Source organism: Mus caroli, chromosome 19 (genome assembly GCF_900094665.2).
Source record: "Mus caroli chromosome 19, CAROLI_EIJ_v1.1, whole genome shotgun sequence".
Classification (NCBI taxonomy): Eukaryota; Metazoa; Chordata; class Mammalia; order Rodentia; family Muridae; genus Mus; species Mus caroli.
The window spans coordinates 51,680,741-51,700,603 of record NC_034588.1 but is presented as its reverse complement, the minus strand read 5'-3'; the positions used below and the strand labels follow the sequence as shown (position 1 = coordinate 51,700,603).

Sequence of the window (19,863 nt, the reverse complement as noted above, 5' to 3'; positions counted from 1 at the left end):
ATGTATGTGTGTATGTGTGCGTGTGTGTATGTGTGTGAGAAAGGATGGTTATTTATAGGGATCTCTCTCTTCCGGCTGCTGTAGGGGAAAGGTGGTGTGTGTGTGTGTGTATGTTTGTGGGGGTGTGTATGTGTGTACACATATGTGTTTTGTTGATCATCAGGTACTGAAGAACTGTGGGCATCTGCCTCATCCAGCCACACTCATGTTTCACGAATTGTTTCATCCCAGGTTATAAATGAGTGAGCTGAGCCCCTGCCTCTGCTCTCACAGCCAGACAAATGACAGACATTCTGGCTTCTGAGTCTTCCACCCAGGCCGCATCCTCTTCCCACAAATAGCAGATAGCCTCTGGAGCTGTTCTTGGTCTGAGCATGTGATCCAATTAGAAAACAAGGGGCCACAAGGAAAGCTGAAGACTTGGACAGCTGGGTTTGCTATCATCCAGTGTGGGCGTGAGGTAGCTCCTTCCCTTCTCACACACACACACTGGTGCGGGCTGGTCCTGTGCTCAGAGGATGGAAGATGATTTCTTCTAGCTCCGTGGCGGGAGCTTAGGGTGTGCACACCTTGTTTGCTTCTCTTGTTGAAGGTGAGCCCGTACTCTGCCTACCTGCACGATGCTCTCTTACTCTACGCTCAGACTGTGGAGGACATGAGGAAGGCTGAGAAAGACTTCCGGGATGGGCGGCAGCTGATTAGCACCCTGAGAGCCGGTCAGGTGACACTGCAGGGTAAGGTGGTCTTTGAGCTCAGGCTTCTTAGCCACATCCCTGTGGACTTGGAGATGATGAACGCCTGCTATAGTTTTCCTCAAAGGCCTGCCTCATTCTGTTAAGGAATATTTATGATCTCAACACGATTCCAGGCTTCCACAGGGCATGTGGGCTTAGAGCTTCCTGACGGCTCCAGGTTTCCCTGACCAGGGGATGAGGAGGCCCCTGAACCTCATCCTTGTTCTTATCTTCATCCCCCTGGGAACTCTCTCTCTCACACACAGCTTCTAATAATGCCCCCCACACCCCAAAGGAACTTGCCTTTAGTGTATGTCGGAACAGTATGGAAGTCAGTGTAATATCCCAGAAAGCAAAGGGCACCAGGCCTCATAGCCCTGCACTGTGGGCCAACTCTGCCTCCCTTGGCTCTGGAAGGAAGACTTGGGACCCTGTGCCTCTAGGGTACATGCGATAGGGCTGAGTCACTCCTTTTCTAGGGACAGGATCACAGGGCCAGGCACATTGAAGCTACTGTCCTCAGTGGAACCTAACGCCAGGGCATGGCTTCTGGTTTGGGGTGTAGAACAGGTGTGCTTCCCCTTTCTGAAGTCTCTCCTTGATAACCAGAGTTTAGCATGTACCAAGCAGGTAGAGTAAACCTGCTGAAACTGAGCACCCTGCCAAAACTTCAGCACCCACCAGAGTCAGAAGGAAGGGCCCAGACCTTTGCAATCCTGTGTCTCAGAGATGCTTAGAAGTGAGTAGCCAGCACAGCAGGAACCAGAGAGGCAGCTGTCTCTCCTTCATCCCCAGCCAGCTGCTGCCCTGTGGGCATTCAGCTTTCAGTACATTTTCTGATTTCACGGGAGGCAGTTTTGGATGAAATGCATGCAAGCTGGCTTAATGTTGAGCATTTTTTTTTCTTCTTGACATTGGATGAGCCTTGAATTTGGAGCTAAAGAGGTCCACCTGCCTTCCCAGTGTAACTCCCACTTCTGAGACATCTTCTGTCCATTGGTGTTCGTATTGACCCTAGCTCAGGTTCTGTGAAATGGCGAAGCCTTGCATCATGTTTGATGGGATGGGCTGCCGCGTTCAGCTGTGAGAGCCACGTTACTCTCACCTGGTATAACCTCTCTTTCCAGGAATCACTGGTCCTGTGCTTTTGGACTCCCAGGGGAAAAGGCGCGTGGATTACTCCGTCTATGCTCTACAGGAATCTGGAAACAGATCCCTCTTCTGTCCCTTTCTTCATTATGACAGTTCTCAGAAAGTAATCAGGTACTGCTGGTCACTTCTGTAAGATTAATCATGTTGTCGGTGGGTGGGGGGAAGACCAGAAGCCTGGGATCTAGTTCTAACATTCTATTAATCAGTCTATTCACTCAGGAATGTCCGAGCCTTGGCCTGTGGGCTGCACGTATTTCAGGATAGTTATACATGCAACCTAACATAATATTGTAAACTCACGTGAAGCCTGAGGTATTTTCTGATATATATGTACACACACAGACACACACAAACTCAGTTCTCAAGCATGGGTTTTGTCGATGACATCATCGTGTTACAGTGTCAGAGCCTTCTGAACTCAGAAAGGTCAACTTTGGGAGTTTTGCTCAGATTGTGGGTCTGGTTCTTTTCAGGGTCCCTGGGGGAGGAGGGCGCTCAGGAGCACAGCATCCCAAGTTCACCTCCAGAGGGGCTTTACCTCCTTTGATGCCCCAACTGGATCCCATCCCCAATGGGACCCAGAAGAAGCTCTGAGCCCCCCCCCCCAAGGCAGTGAATGACAGGGTCACCTTCGGCCCAAGTCCACATTCAGTAAAACCCCTTGCCTATAAAGTGTGACTCCCAGAAGCTCATGTGGACATCGGGACTTTGTGCTGTTCTGAGTTCCCAGTACTAGGAATTCCCACAAAAATTTTTGGTTTTGTTTTTCTCAGCTACAAACCAACGAGGAGGTCAAAAGAAAGGCAAGGGTTTAAATTCAGTGTCTACCTGCTCCCATTTCTACTATCACTAACTCAGACTCCATGGGAGACATTTTCCCTCCCTTATTCTTTGGGAAAAGGAAGTCTCAGAATGGGTTGGCGTAAAGAACAAAATAACTATAAGAGCCAGTCCTGAGTATGCTAGGAAGGGGCACACTCCATGTAGGGAGTAGCATTTGGCATTTGGCCTATGAGCCATCAAGATGCTTGCTATGCAATAAGATCTGTCTGTGTCAAACATGGCTGACCCTTGCAGCATTGGCACACGATCCTCTAAGTCAAAAGAGATGTGGTTTAAGTTACAGACTGTGGTAGATATTCTACCTGTATGAAAAGGAGGCATTGCCTTCTCTATATTACATGATAGTAATGGAGGTCTGAAGTCTGAAGAGTCTAAGGGAGTTAGAAAACCACTTACCAAGTCACTAGAGGTTTGAATTAAGGGACTGAGGCCCACTTGCTGGTTTTGTTTGTTTGTTTGTTTATATTTATTCATCTCTGTGCATGCATTCATCCATGTATGCACGGGGTGGGGCATGTGTATGTCATGGCATGCATGTGTAGCTATAAGGACAATACTGGGGAGTTGGTTCTGGCTTTCCATCCTGTGAGCTCCAAGGATATAACTGGGTCACCGGGCTTCAGAGCAAGTGTCTTTACCCTCGGAGACATCTCTCCAGACCCTGGTTGGCATGTTTGCTTTTTATGTATGTCTCATGTTACACGTGGGGTGAAGACAGGTGGAACAAACGCACTCCACGCTGACCTTTGTCTTCTCTGCTTTAAAGACCCTGGAGGAATGACTCGAACACCTCATGGCCCCATGACTCCCTTCCTGAGTATAAACCTGGCTGTGGATTTCATAACGACCTTTGCAAAATGAAGCCTCCCACTGTAGCAGGCAAGCATGGCAGCTCAGAGAAGGTAGCGGCGAGAGTTTCACAGCCGCGCTCTTTGGGGCAGAAGAGTTTCCTGTGTGAGACTGTCCTGTGCTTTGTGGATGGTGAATAGCAGCAATCCTCTAGTCAGAACTGAAAGTGTTTGCAGACACCATCAGTACCTCCTAGGGGCACCATTGCCTGCCTTCCGTGTTAAGAGCCATGGCTATAAGGAACCTTGGCTCCTGAGATTTGAGTCATAGCAGTTCCTTCTGGGAGGTGGAAGTATTCTGGGTAGGAGGATGTGGCTAAACGGTTAGAACATGCCTGGAGGACAACACAATAGAGAGTGCATAGGAACTGTTCAGCAAAAGTGTTAGGAATCAGTGCTGTGTTCTTACTATAGAAGTCTCTATTAACAAAGGGATGGCTAGAGTTGTCAAGGTAGCGAGGGTGGAGTGAGGAACTGGCTGAGTAGGATCAGAAGAACCAAGTCTGAATGGCTTCAGCATGTCACAACCTAGGCCACCCTATCTGGACAGACCTTGAGACACCTGTTTTGGGGGACATGCTCACCTCTGCTCATAGGTGGGCCTGAGTAATGGCCGTCTCTTCCCCCAGGTATGACAGCGACCGTGACTGCTGTGATCCTCACGGTGACGTTCCTGGTTCTTGCCTCAGCAGCTGCCATCACAGGTCTGATGTTATGGAGGTTGAGAGGGAAAGTGCAGAGCCATCCTGGAGACACCTGGTGGCAGATCCGTTATGACAGCATCGCTCTTCTGCCTCGGCACAAAGTGAGGCCACACACACTTTCCTCGTGACTTGACAAGGGACCTCCCCTAGGAACGTCTACAGTAAGACCCGTAGCAAGTCACCGATGAAGCGAGCAACCATCACACTTCCTCTTTCTCCCTCAGCAGCCCGTACCCCCAAGAGCAACTCCCAGGTCTTTGTTGGACTTTGTAACTGGTTTGCTCTTGTGTAGGTCTTGTGCAGTTAACCGTAGTATCTGTGAGTTCACATCCAGAGTCCAGCTTTGCATTCATTCATGTCTTACATGCTTTTAACCAGCCTATCACGCTGTTCCCTGAGTCCCGGGACATATATATTCAATTTGTGGCCAAAACTCAGCTTCCAACTATTTAGAAATAACCGGCACTCCTCTAAAGCCACCCTCAACTCTGTGGGGGTTCAAACATTAAAGACAGTCCCCACGGGCATCCAGTCCTATTCAAAACAACATTAACTCTTTAATCTACTGGATGGCACACAGTTCATTTGCATAGCAATCGTAACAATCTACCATCCAGTGTAGAGCAAGCATCAAGGAAGGCACGAGGAAGGCACGTGGGCAGAGGGATGTCTCCTTGAAAAAAGCCCTGAGATGGAGAGTAACTGGAAGACTTCTGAGAGGAGGTGACAAGAGGAGGAATGAATTGCTAATAGTGACAAGGAGAGAGGTCACATAGAACTTGACAGGGTATGGGGTGCTGAAGGCTGGAAGATGGACTGGTACCGAGTCTGGTAGGTTTCAGAGTCCTAAAACTAGAAGATCGACTTCTATTAGTCAATTACCTTCAAATGTCTTCAGGGATTTGAGCTTCCTCTTCCCTCTGCACACACACTGCCTTAAGCTAAATTGCTTGTGATTTCGCATTAATATTCACCTTAAATAGGACTAGGTTCCTATGCTCTGACGGTGCATTTTTTGTTGAAGAGGTGCTGGATATTAAAAACAGAGGTAGCCTAGTCTCACTCAGGGAAAGGACTGACTACACGCCCACCTCTACTTAAATACCCCAATGAACACAGGAATGAATACAGGCAGTCTGCCCCTACTTAGAGCCTGTACTACCCACCCTGGTGCCGAGGCCTAGAGTGAGACACACAGCAGGCAGATAAAGTTTAGATCAGGAAGATCAGGGTTCAATGCCTGGCTTTCCCAGATATTGACCATGTGACTTTGTAACTCATCTTTGTTATCTACAAAATATTCTATCCCCTGGGTGCTTGGCCAAGCTGCCGTGTCTTGTTTTCCAGCGGTCCCACCGAGGCACACCTGTGTCAAGATGTAATGTTAGCGATACATCTACTGTGAAGGTTTCTGCAGATTGTGGTTCCTTGGTCAAGAGGCACCAGGATGAAGAGCTGTTCTTTGCCCCCGTGGGGCTTTACCAGGTATTTCTGTGCTTGAGAGTTAATGTGGATTTCGGTCTCATTCTCCAATTGAATTTGGCCAGGCCAGGCATTATGAATACAAGGATAGTCTCCAAGCAAAATCCCAGGTGGGTTTGTGTCCCTAGACTGGTGTTTCTGTAACTTTGAGAGCTGAGACACAGTTAAAAAAATGCAGGAAAGTACATACAAACACTACATGTTACCTAAAAAGTGACTTAAGAAATGTTTCTGAACGGAAGAGTCTGGGTCAGCAGGTGCAGCCTGGGATTCCGCATTTCTGACAAGCTCTCCCATGATCCCAGTGATTCAGTCAGGCTTAGAACTCCCAGCAGAACCTTTTGTGGTGATGGCGGTATCCCAAAGCTATGGTAGCCACTAGCTGCTGGTGATCAAACGCTAGCTTCTCTAGGGGTGCTGAATGCTAAAGGTAATTAATTTAAATTTAAATAGCTAGGGAACTGCTGAGATGACTCAGTTAGGAAAGTTTTCAAATAAAACTGCAAGAGGGACTGGGAGAGGCAGCCTGTGATCCTACTGCCGGGAAAGGTAGAGACTAATCTCCAGCCAGTCCAGATGAATTGGTGAGCTTCTGGTTCAATAAGAGACCCTGTCTCAAAAAAGAGGTGGAGAACAATAGAAGACATCCAACATTGACCTTTGATGCCATACACATGCACAGCCCTACACACACACACACACACACACACACACACACACACACACACTCACACTCACACACACACTCACACACACACACACACACACTCACACACACACAATTTAAATAGTCCCATGTGTCTAGTGGCAACTTCAATAGGCTGCAGTCTTACAGTGTAGGTTTCTTTATCCCGGGACTTTAATTGCCTTGTGGGCATCGATACTTCTGCAGTGTAAAAGTTCAGGCATCCCCCCTCCCCCACCCCTCCTATCCATTCTCAGGGGGCTGTATATGCCCCAGGCCACATGCTTAGTCATTCTTTAAAGTTTCAACTACCTCTGGAGAAAGTTAAATAGGTCCTGGAAAATGGAGGCAGAAAGTGTCAAGCAATCACCGGTCCTTGCTCTCAAGTGTGGTTTCAGTCTCTGGCCGTGTGTTCTGCCCACTCTGCCTTCCCCACTCCGAGACAGGGACGTTCTCATCCTTCAGGTTTCAGCATCATTTCTTCCGAGAACCGTTTCCTCACTCTCACAGGCATCCCTTCCTCCATGGAAATCCTGTCTCTCTCCCAACGTCCTCCCCATTGCTTTCATACCAACAGTGGTAGATCTAAGGTTGCCGATGAGCTCATCTGCACCTTGCCTTCCCTGTGTGCAAACCGAATCCTTTCCACTAGCCAGCTCCTATCTCATTGTTACATGTTTTTTTGTGGTTAGGTATTGAATGACTCTCAAAACATTAGACCTTAGAGGTAACAAATGTCGGGTATGGCATTGAACGGAAGCTTTGTGTGCCAATAATTGCTTTTCCAATACCATGCCTTTTAACTGATCCCATCCTTCCCCAAACCATGCAAGTTTGTTGGTGGTGTCCCCTGACATTTTTGCAAGGAAAGAAATGGAGTCTGGGAGAACTCCACAATCGAACTGTCACAATGGACTTGGACTGGGCACCTGACTCCAGACTTAAGACTTGAACCCACTACATGCTTGAATGATAAACATAGAAGAGAGAGAGTTTAATATTGGAGTTAGATATTCAAATTCTACCTGTACCACTACACATGTGCCACTGTGGACAAGCCACCCAACCTCAGCAATCCTATCCAGGACTGGACTAGCCACAGCTGCCTAGCAGGGCTGTGATGATGGTTGGAGGAGACCTTACTCCTGAACTGCTAGAGTCCAGGACCTACCACAGTGTCGCCATGTGGGTTGCCTGCTCAGTGAGAGCAGAATGCTATCCCCATAGTGGTGTCCTCTCTTCTCCCACTTGGCCTTTCTCACCCTTTATGAGTGGTGATGTTTATAGATCATCCTGAGCTAAGGACATTCTACTTTGGGGTTGGAGAGAAGGTTGGGTGGCGAAGAGCACTGGTTGCTCTTCCAGAGGACCTAGGTTCAATTCTTAGCGCACCTATGTCGGCTCACCACCACCTGTAACTCTCACCCCAGGGGACTCTGATGTCCCCTTCTGTGCTCGGGCACTGCACACACATGGTGCACAGACAGGCAAACCGCCCACACATATGAAATCCTGAAAAGGAAAAGAAGAGAACTTTCTACTTTGTCTCTGATTTCAGGGAAATCAGGTAGCCCTCTGCTATATTGGTGACGAAGCAGAAGCTTGGGTTAAGAAGCCAACGGTGCTGCGGGAAGTCTGCCTGGTAAGGGTCCTCTCTGCCCTGCTGCCTCTATGTTCTCATTGTGAGAAGAGGCCTCTGTCCCAAAGGTTCAATAGTGTTTTCCCAGCTTGGGTCATTACGTTTTCTCTGCTACAGAGGCTTCTGACTCAGACTCTTGGCCTTTTATGAGTGGTGATGTTTCTAGATCATCCGAGTTAAGCACATGCTACTCTGAGGTTGGAGAGAAGGTTGGGTGGTGAACAGCACCGGTTGCTCTTCCAGAGGACCGAGGTTCTGGCTCTCACCTAACTCTACCTGTCCCCTTAACGTTTCCTGGCCTTAATTCTGACCCTTCATCCTCTGTCTCAGACGGCTGCCTGCTTCCTTTTGAACTTGGATCTTGGGGAGGGTATTTCACTTTGCTTTGTGACAGGGATGCAGGGTCACACACCAGCATCAACAGCCAGAACCAGGGAAGTGATGCAGGATCTGTCTGTGATGACGAGGTTTAGTTTCAACCCGTAGCTTAGATTAGACTTGGCTAATCTGGTTTGCTCTCTAGACGGCCTGGGTTTTCCAGCAGTGCCGTTTATCAGTTGTATTCCTGCAGCGGGCTCTGTCACCTTCCAGGCATCCGTTTCTTTGCCTGTAAAATGGAAGGAGTTCTTTCTTCACAGCACCTTAGGAATTAGCTCAATGTGGGTAGAGCATACAGTAGCCCCCTAGGTGGAGGCATATGTCATGATATTGCCATCGTTGTTTCCAGATGTGCGAACTAAAGCATGAAAACATCGTCCCCTTCTTTGGTGTTTGCACAGAGCCACCTAACATCTGCATCGTTACACAGTACTGCACAAAAGGAAGTCTCCAGGTAAGCAGAGATATTAAATCTGAGGTTGTGATCCATTAGACCGTGTGTGGAAAAACCGTATCCAGCTTTCTCCCATCCATCCGTGAGTGGTTCCTTTCTGTCTCATAGAGAGACCCGAATTACCTTGGGCTGCTTCCTGGGATCAAGACACAGTGAGCTCTCAAGGACTGCTTTCCTCTGATCTGGGTGGAAACTCTATGAACTTGGTTTCTTCTAAATGTAACCCTCCTCTAGACCATTAGTCTCATGTCGGACAAAAGAGTGCTAATAAGAATTCATAACCATCTCCTCTCCCCATACCGAGCCTGTGAAGATTTCCACTTAGGTACCACATCTCCACCTCACATTAGTTCTAGCCAAAAATACATGTAGGAAGCTCACTGTGTGTCAGCTCACAGTGTGTCAGTCCACCATGTGTCGGTTCACTGTGTGTCAGCCACACTGTGTGTCGGCTCACTGTGTGTCAGCTCAAGTCCGGGTGATGTTTGGAAATAACTGTTTTCTAGGATGTTATGAGGAACTCCGATCATGAGCTAGATTGGATATTCAAGCTCTCCTTTGCGTATGACATAGTCAATGTGAGTATAACAATGTACAGTATAACATTCTACAGTTGCCCTCTATGGCGGTTCATCTCCTTTTGGTTCTCTTGAAGGCTCTTTAGGTTCAGTGACCCCAGGTTGAAATTCGATCAGTTCAATTCAGACAGATGTTCCCCTGGTTTTCTCATTTTCTAATCACACGTAAACCTCGAGCAGGAAAAGTGCTTTACTCTAAAGATGGAATGAGTGCGTGTCCCCTTAGGAAAGCACAAGGCATTTAGACTTTGTGGAGAACTTCTTATCCCAGGGCGAATTGAATTACCTGACCACAAGTTGAGGATATGCCCTTCTTCTCTCTAGCCATTGAGTCCTTCCTCAGAGACTGAGGATCACTACCACGAAGCTAAAAGGATCGGGGGTGGGGTGGGGTGGAGTGGGGGGAGAGGGGCAGTGATATGAGAGGATGTGAAAGCAAGAACTGGCTGTAATTAAGAGGAGAATGATAATCGTCACTGTAACAGAATACGCACACACGTTATGAGGATTCCATTATGCAAAAGGCATTGACCACTCTATTTTGTTTTATTGACTTATGGAATTCTTACAACAGAATATAAGGCACACATGCTACTCTTGTTTTGCAGATGGGAGACAGAGCACTCATATAGTTTGCCTCAAGTCTCATAGCTACGGAATAGAGCCAATAGGATTCAAGTCCAGGCATGTTCCCACACCACATTATGTAGCATGAAGGACTAGAGATTTCCGCTATGTTTCATAACAGGGACGAGCCAATCTCCTAAGTAGGTGCCCATCAGGGTATGGCAAGGAATACTCAGAGGAGGGTAGAGAGAGATCCAGCTCTGCCATGAAGGCAGGGAGTATGCAGAGCGTGGGTGGCTAGATACAAAAGCCCAAGATGACTCACTGTAGGTGTACAGATGGTGGGGAGGGATGGGGAAGGCAGGTATTGAGTTGGGAAGATGAGCCATGGATTGTGCCACATCTAATAAATATGATCTAGCAACTCGAGGCTGATCTCCTCAAGCAGGATGAGGGAGCAGCTGTCCTTTGTTTGTTGTGTGGACTTTTGCTAAGAAAAGCTCCTGGAAGTAGATGCTAGTGAGGAAGGTACCTCAACTAACCCATGGTAGAAACTGCCTGCCCATGCAACCAGCTGCCGGCATTGCACTTATCAATAAACAAACCCTGCTGGGTGCCGGGTAGGCCACAGAGTCTTTCTAGAGGCTGTGGCACTGACTGACTGAGTGGCCTTGTTAGCCTATGACTCTCTGCATGTTCATGGGAGTGGACTGGATGTTGGTTTTAAAATCTTTCTTTCTCAAAGGTTTTACTGCCCTGTGCTCCCAAGGAACTGACTTGGCCTGGCGAGAGTCTGACTTGCCAGGCTCCAGTAAAAAGCTGACATCTTGTCGCCAAGCAAGGTAGACAAACACAATCTTCTCTATGACTAGGTATCCAAGGGCAACCCTGGAAAACCATTGTTATTATTGCTGTAGACTTTTAACGCCCATCTGTCAAAAGTTTATTTTACTCTGGCACTTCTTGAAGACAGACAAGGACAGTTAAAACTGTCACATGCCAATCACAAAAATAAGCCTTTCTCTGATGTCTGTTTTACCAGCACTTTCTCTATATCAGGCATGAGAGAGAGAGAGAGAGAGAGAGAGAGAGAGAGAGAGAGAGAGAGAGAGACTCCAAGTAACCTACAGACAGAGTTAGGGGTTGAATATTTACATTGGATTTGATTGGAGTCAGAGTATAGAGGACCCAGAGGAGTGGGGCTCATCTTCCTGTCCTCTGGAATCCCAAAGCAATGGGACAAGCCTTCATTTCTGACTAAAGCAAGCCTTGATGAGGTCTGAGGGGCGAACCTTCATTTCTAACTAAAGCAAGCCTTGGTGAGGTCTAAGTAAGGGACCATTTGTTACAGAAATTGACTTAGAGATTTAAGCCCCAACTCTGTTACATACCGATCACATGACCTTCCCCACCCTGAGACTCAGAAATAAAGATCATATCAGAACCCATCTCCCAAAGTTGCTCTGAGAGTGAAAGTACACAGAACGCTTAGCACTGTGGCTACCTTGTAACAGATACGGAATCAATGTTAATTTCTTACTACTAAACATAATTATTAGTACTCTCATTAATAACTCCAGTGTGGCGATTAAAAACTACACTCTCACTGATATCTCCCAAGAGTTCTATGGAATAGCTCTGCACTCTCTGAATATGGTTCCACAAGGCACACGTGCTCATAATGAACACTGGAAATGGAGCCAGATCAACTTGAGGTATGTCTCAAGTATGAAAGAAATCCACATTTGCCTTGAGGGCTTAGTGAAAAAAATATGGTTGTATTCTGGAGTAAGATTTTTAAATGCACCAAATTAAATTCACAATATTACTAAAATTATTTTTTACTTGTTTAGCTTTTCTTAAGATGGCTGCTGAAAGGAAAATTAAAAACATACCTGTGACTTGCACTGGGTTTTGATCTGATGTTGATCTTTCTAACTATTACTAGTATTTACTCCGATTTCAAGAGGGAGTTAAACTGAGGTCTAGTCAGCTCCTGGCCCTACTGGTAAGTGTCAGACTGGGGGTTGTGGCTAGTTTGTCTTTAAAGCCTGTGCTTTCTCTCATGCTTCCTGCTAAGCACCAGAGAACACAAACAGGAGAGAGCCAGGTGTAAGAGCCCCGGGGGACCTTCCAGAACGTTCCAGTAGAGCAAGTGGTACAGGCCACAGTCAGGTGGTAGAGCAGCCTAAGTGTATGCTGCCTGGTTCGTGAGTCATGAAGACACTCAGAGTTCTTTTTGTTCTCTGACAGTATGCGCCATCGTACTGCTTCACTAGGGTGGAAAATAAAAACACACCCATGCATGCAATCCGCTGGAGACAATGGCATTCCCAGAACGGCAGTGGTCCCTAAGCTTGCTCATTTTACATGTGCAATGAGCTCCACTAAAGTCCCAGCTCTTAAACGCTGTTTGCTTACTGTGAGATAAAGAAAGGGACCCCGTGTAACACCGGACAAGTCTGCTGCCTGAGGTGGGACCGACAAGGGCAGGAGCAAAACCTTGCGTGTCTCCGTGACGTGTCACTCAGATGTGTCTGCAGGGCCAGGGAGAGCTGTGGATCGGGTTCAGGTCTCACCAGACTGCACACTTGGGCCTTAGCCCGCTGGTGTGAATCGGGGTTCAGTTTTACCATCTTAACAAGGGTGCCCTGGGGATAAAGGAACCCCATCTCCCGATGTAGGGCTGGGGTTAGTGATAGCTGCTCTCTCCTGGCCATTTACCCACTGCTATCTATAGCGGTCCACATTTCCAACGCATTTCTGGCCCTAGGGTTCCCGCTGAAGCAAGCTTGTTGTTATCTAAGAGGATTAAGGTTCAGGAATCCTAAACCTTTAAGAATGGTCCCCTCCGATCCTCTTTGCTGTGTCATCAGTGCCTCCGCAGCCAGCCTGCCTGACACCCTTCTCCTTCCCAGCAGTTTCTGAGCCTAGTGTAATCTAGTTTGTTCTTGTGCAAGGGTGTTGGAGGAGTGTGGCCCGCTTTCCTCTCCCCACTTCCCTTTAACCACCCAGGACGGGGAATTGAGTAGTTCTTGAGAAGTGAGGGGCTCCGAAGCCTGTGAAGCCTGGGGGGCTCTATCCCAGCGCTGTGCGCCACCTACTGGTGAACACTGAAACTGCAATGACTGAGAAGCGGACCGAGGCTTAGAAAAGGTTAAATGTGAGGCGGTGAAGGGCATGCGCCCATGAATGTTTACTGCTGTTCACTTGTTCACAAATCAATACCACGCACAGCCACCGTCATGCATGCGAAGCATATGTGCACGCGAATGCTAGCGGCTATTTGTTCCCAAATCAATACTACAGTGTGGGCCTCCACAGACGGCACCATCTGTCTGCCTGTCATGGCTTCCTTGCCCAGAAGAGGGCGCTGGAGCTGGTCAAGGTCATCAGTTGGAATCCGACCTCAGAGCGCCCAGCCTACCTCCATCACTGCAACCAGACTGCCTGGCGCGCTGATTTATCTCCCTCTCTTTGCTCAATTGTGAGAGGAGGCTATCCCCTCCTCTCTAGGGTCATTCAGGAAGGTCACGTGAGTTAGGTGTAGTAAGGGGCTTTTATTGCTCCTGAAAGTTATCCTTGATGGAGACACTGTTGTTTGGTATTCACAGGTTGACACCTGTTTCCGAGGCAGGTAAGAGGGGCCCACAATACCCAGGCTGCCACAGGTTCACACCTCAGTGTTGACTTTGCGCCTAGACAGTTCAGCTTGTTGCTTTTCTGCCCACAGTTCCAAAAATGAAGACACCCAGAGCTTTGACAGCAGTACAAAACAAACAAACAAACACCCGAACCAAAACAACAACAGCAACAACAACAACAACAACAATCCAAATCCGAGAGCTCGGAAATGCTGAGTCTGTGTTATTTCTGAACAAGGAAGGGTATTTGGGCCTTTCCTTTTGACCTTCCTCTTACAACTCCACGTCTGCCTTGGGAAATTACAAATGCCAAGATCCCCTTTTTTTTAACCATGTCTCAGATATGATAGCTTAAAAAAAAAGTTATTCCTTCCTCCCACCTACCTTCCTAAAATAAACATTCTGTCTCAGTCCCAGACGCTCCATTAGCCCCTCCCACCCATGGAAAGGCCCCAGTGCTCTGGAAAAAAACCATATTCCCTCCCTCGGCTGGCTGTGTGTTTTCCTGCCTTTTTATAGCCTGTAAACATCTTCCACGTTAAGCATCGTCTCTGCCATTCTGAGCCTGCTTCCTTCTGGGCCCTAAATACGCAAGCTCGGCTTGAGGCGTATGGTGTGTGTGTGTGCACTGCTTTGAGCTACATCCTCCAGTTCTGTTTCATTTGCTCGCCATTACTCCTGCAGGGCATGCTGTTCCTGCATGGGAGCCCACTGAGGTCTCACGGCAACCTGAAACCTTCCAACTGCCTGGTAGATAGTCACATGCAGCTGAAGCTGTCAGGATTTGGGTTGTGGGAGTTCAAGCTCGGCAGCACCTGGAGGAGCTACAACCAGGAGGCCACAGACCATTCAGGTAGCCATTGGCAGAGCTGAGATCCACTTGCTGTGGGCTAAATGGTCAGCGGGTTTCCTGTCTGTCTTTGGTTCATGATGCTGACTTTCCTGGGAACCTATGGGTAGTTTTTCCTTCCCAGCTGAAAAAACAAAGTTGTTTAGTTCATCCATAGAAGGCGAGGGAATAAATCACCGGGCGGTGGCATGAATCTGTGGTGAAAGGCAGTGGTTCTCAACCGGTGGGTTGCAACACCTTTGGCAAACCTTCCATCTTCAAAAATATTTACTTTATGATTCGTAACAGTAGCAAAATTGCAGTTATGAAATAGCAATGAAAATAATTTTATGGTTGGGGGGGGGGTCGCCACAACATGAGGAAGTGTATTAAAGTGTTCAGCATTGGGAAGGTTGAGACCTGCTGGTTGAAGGTCTGTGTTAGGAGACTAGTTGCCATTTAATCTGGCCACTAAAGCCATGATTGCTCTTCTCTTTTGTCTTCTATGCTCCTTCTTGTTTTCATTCTGTGTTCTCAGTATGGACGATGTGATCTGCCAGGCTATCCTACTGAGGGCCGCTATGGCTCTGATGAAACACCATGACCCATAGCAACTTGGGGACAAAAGGGTTTATTGAGTTTACACTTCTATCAAAGGAAGTCAGGATAGGAACTCAAACGGGGCAGGAACCTGGGGGCAGGAGCTGATGATGCTGAACCCACCGAGGAGTGCTGCTTATTGGCTTGCTCCCCATGGCTTGCTCAGCACACTTTCTATAGGAGTCAGGACCGCCAGCCCAGGGGTGGCCCCATCCATAAAGGGATGCGCCCTCCACCATCAACTGTTAATTAAGAAAATGCTCCATAGCCAAATCTTTCTTTTCATTTCTTTCTTTTTGTTTTAAATTGGATATTTTATTTATTTACATTTCAAATGTTATCCCTTCCCCCCTCCAGAAACTCCCTATCCCATCCCCCATCCTCCAGCTTCTATGGGGGTGCTCCCACCCACCCATTCCCACCTCCCTACCCTTGCATTCCTCTACACTGGGGCATTGAGCCTTCACGGGACCAAGAGCCTCTTCTCCCATTGATGCCCAACAAGGCCATTCTCTGCTACATATGTGGCTGGAGCCATGGGTCCCTCCATATGTTGGTTGGTGGCTCAGTGTCTAGGAGCTCTGGTGGTGGTGGGGGTCTGGTTGGTTGATATTGTTGTTCTTTCTATGGGGTTGCAAACCCCTTCAGCTCCTTCAGTCCTTTCTCTAACTCCTCCACTGGGGACCCTGTGATCAGTCCAATGGTTGGCTGTGAGCATCTGCCTCTGTATATGTCAGGCTCTGGCAGAGCCTCTCAGGAGACAGCTATATCAGGCTCCTGTCATCATGCACTTTTTGGCATCCACATTAGTGCCTGTGTTTGGTGATTGTATATGGGATGGATCCCTTCCATAGCCAAATCTTTTGGAGGCATTTTCTCTATTGCGGTTTCCTCCTTTTGGATAACTCTAACCTGGGTCAAACTGACATAAAACTAGCTAGCACACAGTCTTTTTAAAGCCAGCTGAGACTACGAGTGTGCTGTCTCTCAGGTCAGACCTTAATTTATTTTTACATGACTCCTTTTCACTAAAAAAAATACATATATATGCATTTCTGAATATATATGTATTTATATATATATGTATTTGTATATATGTGCATATACATACATACACACACACAGACATTTGACTCCAGGTGTGTAATTATGCACAACAGACAAACAAGTGAAGCATTTACTGATTAAAAAACATATAGAAATGCATTTTAACCAATTATTAGATTTACATATAAGTTTATCATTTAATAAATAGAAACAACTATTGTACTACGGTACTGGGTAAACTATGGACTTGTTTGGAGCATCCTCCTTGGATATTTCTCCGCAATCCTTATGGACATTGCAAGCTTTCCCAGGCAGACTCTCACAGGGCCAACCTCTCAGGGCACACTGCCCTCATGTACTTCCCCAGCATGGAAGGGGTTAGAGGTAACTTTGTTTCAAAGTGGTACCCATTGTCATGGAAGGGGTTAGAGGTAACTTTGCTTCAAAGTGGTACCCATTGTCTTGCAGAGCTCTACTGGACAGCCCCAGAGCTGCTGCGGCTTCGGGAGAGCCCCTGTTCTGGCACCCCTCAGGGAGACGTTTACAGCTTTGCCATTCTCCTGAGGGACTTGATCCACCAGCAGGCCCATGGGCCCTTTGAGGACCTCGAGGCAGCTCCAGAGGGTAAAGCTGGAGTATGCTGCTGGCGGGGCTAAGGGGCTTGTGTGTGGGGACAGGGTGGAGGGACATGGCGGGAAAGAAATAAGAGATTATGAGGGTGGCAACACACATGCACACACATACGCACACATGCATGCACACACTCCAAATTGTGGGGGGGGGAAACCGACAATAAAAAAAGCTATGTTTTTACACTGTGAGCCTCTGATGAAGCTGGAAGCCTCTGTGAATGTAGGAGGTTTCTTCTAAATCAGACTCCAGCGTCATAGTTAGGGTTTCCTTTGCTGAGAAGACACACAATGACCAAAGCAACCCTTACAAGGGACAGCACTTAATTAGGGTTGGCCTCAGGCCTTATGATCATGGAGGGAAGCATGACAGGGTCCAGGCAAACAGCAATGGTGCTGGAGGAGGAGCTGAGAGTTCTACATCGTTTTCTGAAGGCAAACAGGAGAAGACTGGCTTCCAGGGAGCTAGGAGAAGGGTCTCAAAGCCCATTCCCTCAGTGACACACCTGCTACTGGGTCACTCCCTGGGCCAAACATATTTAAACCACCACACTCCAGTTTCTACACTGAAACTGGAATTTCCATCTACAGTGTCTATATTTTAATACCTTAAATCTATTCTGAAACAACTCCTTAAAAGCGTACATTAAGCAGCTGTGTTTTACACCCCCAAACTAAAGCCATTTAAAGTAAAAACTTTAGAGCTAAAGGAAATGGGAGATCTAGCCAGGCACTCCTGAATTTGGAACCAAGCCAACGCACACACCCCATCCCTCCCACTCCCCTCTCTCCCCCCATCTCCTTCCCCAGCTGAGTCCAGGTAGAAATCACCTTCAGTTCGGGAGCCTGACTCCTTTTTGAACTTGGCCACTCCATTCCGAGACACTGTAACAACTGCAGGCTGGTCACATGGGTCTGCATGTGACCACAGTAGCTAGGAAGAATAGAGTGTGCTAACCCTGGTCCCTGTGCATAGCAGCCCAATGGTTCTCAAACTCGAGTGGGTGCTGGAATAACCTAGAGGCTTGCTATAATACAGAATTGCTGCTCTCCCTACTCTGGCTCAGTGGGTCTGCAGGGAGGCCTGAGACTATACACTTCCATTAGAGTCTCTGCTAAGGCACATTTGAGAAGAACTGGATTTGATCTCATTGTCTTTGGGCCCCGCAGCTAAAGTAGCACCGGAAATGTAATAAAGTACTGTTTCAAGTCTCTCTCCAAACCTGTTCTCCTGGAAATATGGGACCGGGCAGGCTGGGAAGTGTTTACTCAGCCTCCCCCACCCCAGGCCAGTGCCCTGTCTATTGGCCAAAGAGAAAGAATAAGTGCTTCAATGTAGCTAATGCACGGTAGAAAATGATTGCATGGAAATGTCAGGTGCGAGTTGCTAGCTAACAAGTCCACATCCCAGAGGTACTCTCAGGGTTTATTATCATCTGATGGACTCTCAAGGAAGTCCTTAGAGCGAAATCCAGGGCAGCAGAAAGCAGCAGCACCTTCCATCTCTCCTTGCTTCCGGGGCCATTGTCGTCCTCCATGTTTGAGTTTTACTTTGGATGCAAACCACAAATTGTTTAAAAGTACATTTTTTGTTGTTGTTGTTTTTTTGAGACAGGGTTTCTCTGTGTAGCCCTGGCTGTCCTGGAACTCACTTTGTAGACCAGGCTGGCCTCGAACTCAGATATCCACCTGCCTCTGCCTCCCGAGTGCTGGGATTAAAGGCGTGCGCCACCACGCACGTACATTTTTTAAAGGAGTTGTTTCAGAATGTATTCTAGGCATTCAAATGTATACTCCAAGACAAAGCTCACACGCAACATTTGTTTTGTTTTGGACAGAATCTCACGGTGCCACTTTGACTGACCTGGAACTCTGTGTAGACCAGGCTGCCCTCCAACTTGAAGTGATCCTCCTGCCTCAGCCTCCTCAGGTCTGGGATTTCAAGAGGGCACCACTCACCCAGCTACCTCTAGCTTGTAATCATAGTTGGTGCTATATCAGGCCATACTTTACATTGCTTTAGTTTCTTCTGTCTCAGCGTCCTTCTTGGGTGCCACATTGTGTTTAGTTTCTGTCTTATGGGTCATTAGCACAATTCCTCTGGCCCCACTTATGACTTTGACATTTTTGAGGCGTACTTGTCAGATTTGTTTGACATGTGTATGACCTGTCTATATACCTACATGTGTTTGCCTCTGTATTTGTGCGTGTGTGTGTGTGTGTGTGTGTGTGTGTGTGTGTGTGTGTGCGCGTGTGCACATGCTTGTACATGCTTGTGTGGAAGCCCGAGGTTGCTGTCTACAGCTCTCCAACTTATACATCAAGGCAGGGTCTCTCACAGAAGCCAGAGTTTGCCTTTATGGCTATCCTGGCTCTGGAGCTTGCTTGGAAAAGCCCTGTCATTTCTCTAGAAGTGTAGGTATATTTATAGGCCACCACACCCCTCAGGCATTGACATGGATTCTGGGGATTCGTGGCAAACACTTTACCCGGGAGCCATCTCCCCAGCCACTGGTCAGATACTGTGTAGGTTGCTTCTCATTTGGAACGTCTGACCTTTCCTTTTTCTCATGGCTGTTCTGAGGTCGTGTGTGCTGGGGACAAGCTTGTTGATGTAAATTGTCACTTTTGTGACACTGCCTGTTCTTAATGGTGCAACTGTGAACTCAACTGTCCAAGTCGAGGCTGATTTTGGTGGTCTGTGAGAGAGCTAGTCCTTGTTGATGTCTCTGTTGTAGGTTTCTTGATTTTGTCCTTCCATGTTGGAAGGAAGTCAGTATGCTTAGGCCATATTAAATCAAGAATTGCTATAGATAGTATACAGAATCCCCTGTTAGATTTCTCTGCTTGATTCCTGTTATCTGTGCCATCAGTTGTTAATATCTATCCATATAGACTCAAGGAAAATGTCTTCTTAATGTTGTGGCTCAAATGGTTCCGTTTCTGGCTGTCCAACTTCAGTTGGAGGCATGGTCTTTGGACACATAATTGATATTGTATTTGTTTCACTTTTGAGTGTTTTTCTACTTTCTGGTGCTATAGACTCCTTT

At 47.4% G+C, this 19,863-nt stretch overlaps 1 protein-coding gene across 1 annotated transcript in view; it reads left to right on the top strand.

The window, feature by feature from the left end:
* LOC110285938 (guanylate cyclase 2G) overlaps positions 1-19,863 on the top strand; it is a 42,110-nt gene that overhangs the window by 9,196 nt on the left and 13,051 nt on the right. The window contains exons 5-14 of the mRNA XM_021152413.1: positions 593-734; positions 1,862-1,997; positions 3,496-3,608; positions 4,207-4,382; positions 5,629-5,766; positions 8,007-8,090; positions 8,815-8,919; positions 9,426-9,497; positions 14,393-14,561; positions 16,653-16,808. Coding sequence (XP_021008072.1) covers positions 593-734; positions 1,862-1,997; positions 3,496-3,608; positions 4,207-4,382; positions 5,629-5,766; positions 8,007-8,090; positions 8,815-8,919; positions 9,426-9,497; positions 14,393-14,561; positions 16,653-16,808 — 1,291 coding nt within the window. The remainder of the gene's footprint in view (positions 1-592; positions 735-1,861; positions 1,998-3,495; positions 3,609-4,206; positions 4,383-5,628; positions 5,767-8,006; positions 8,091-8,814; positions 8,920-9,425; positions 9,498-14,392; positions 14,562-16,652; positions 16,809-19,863) is intronic.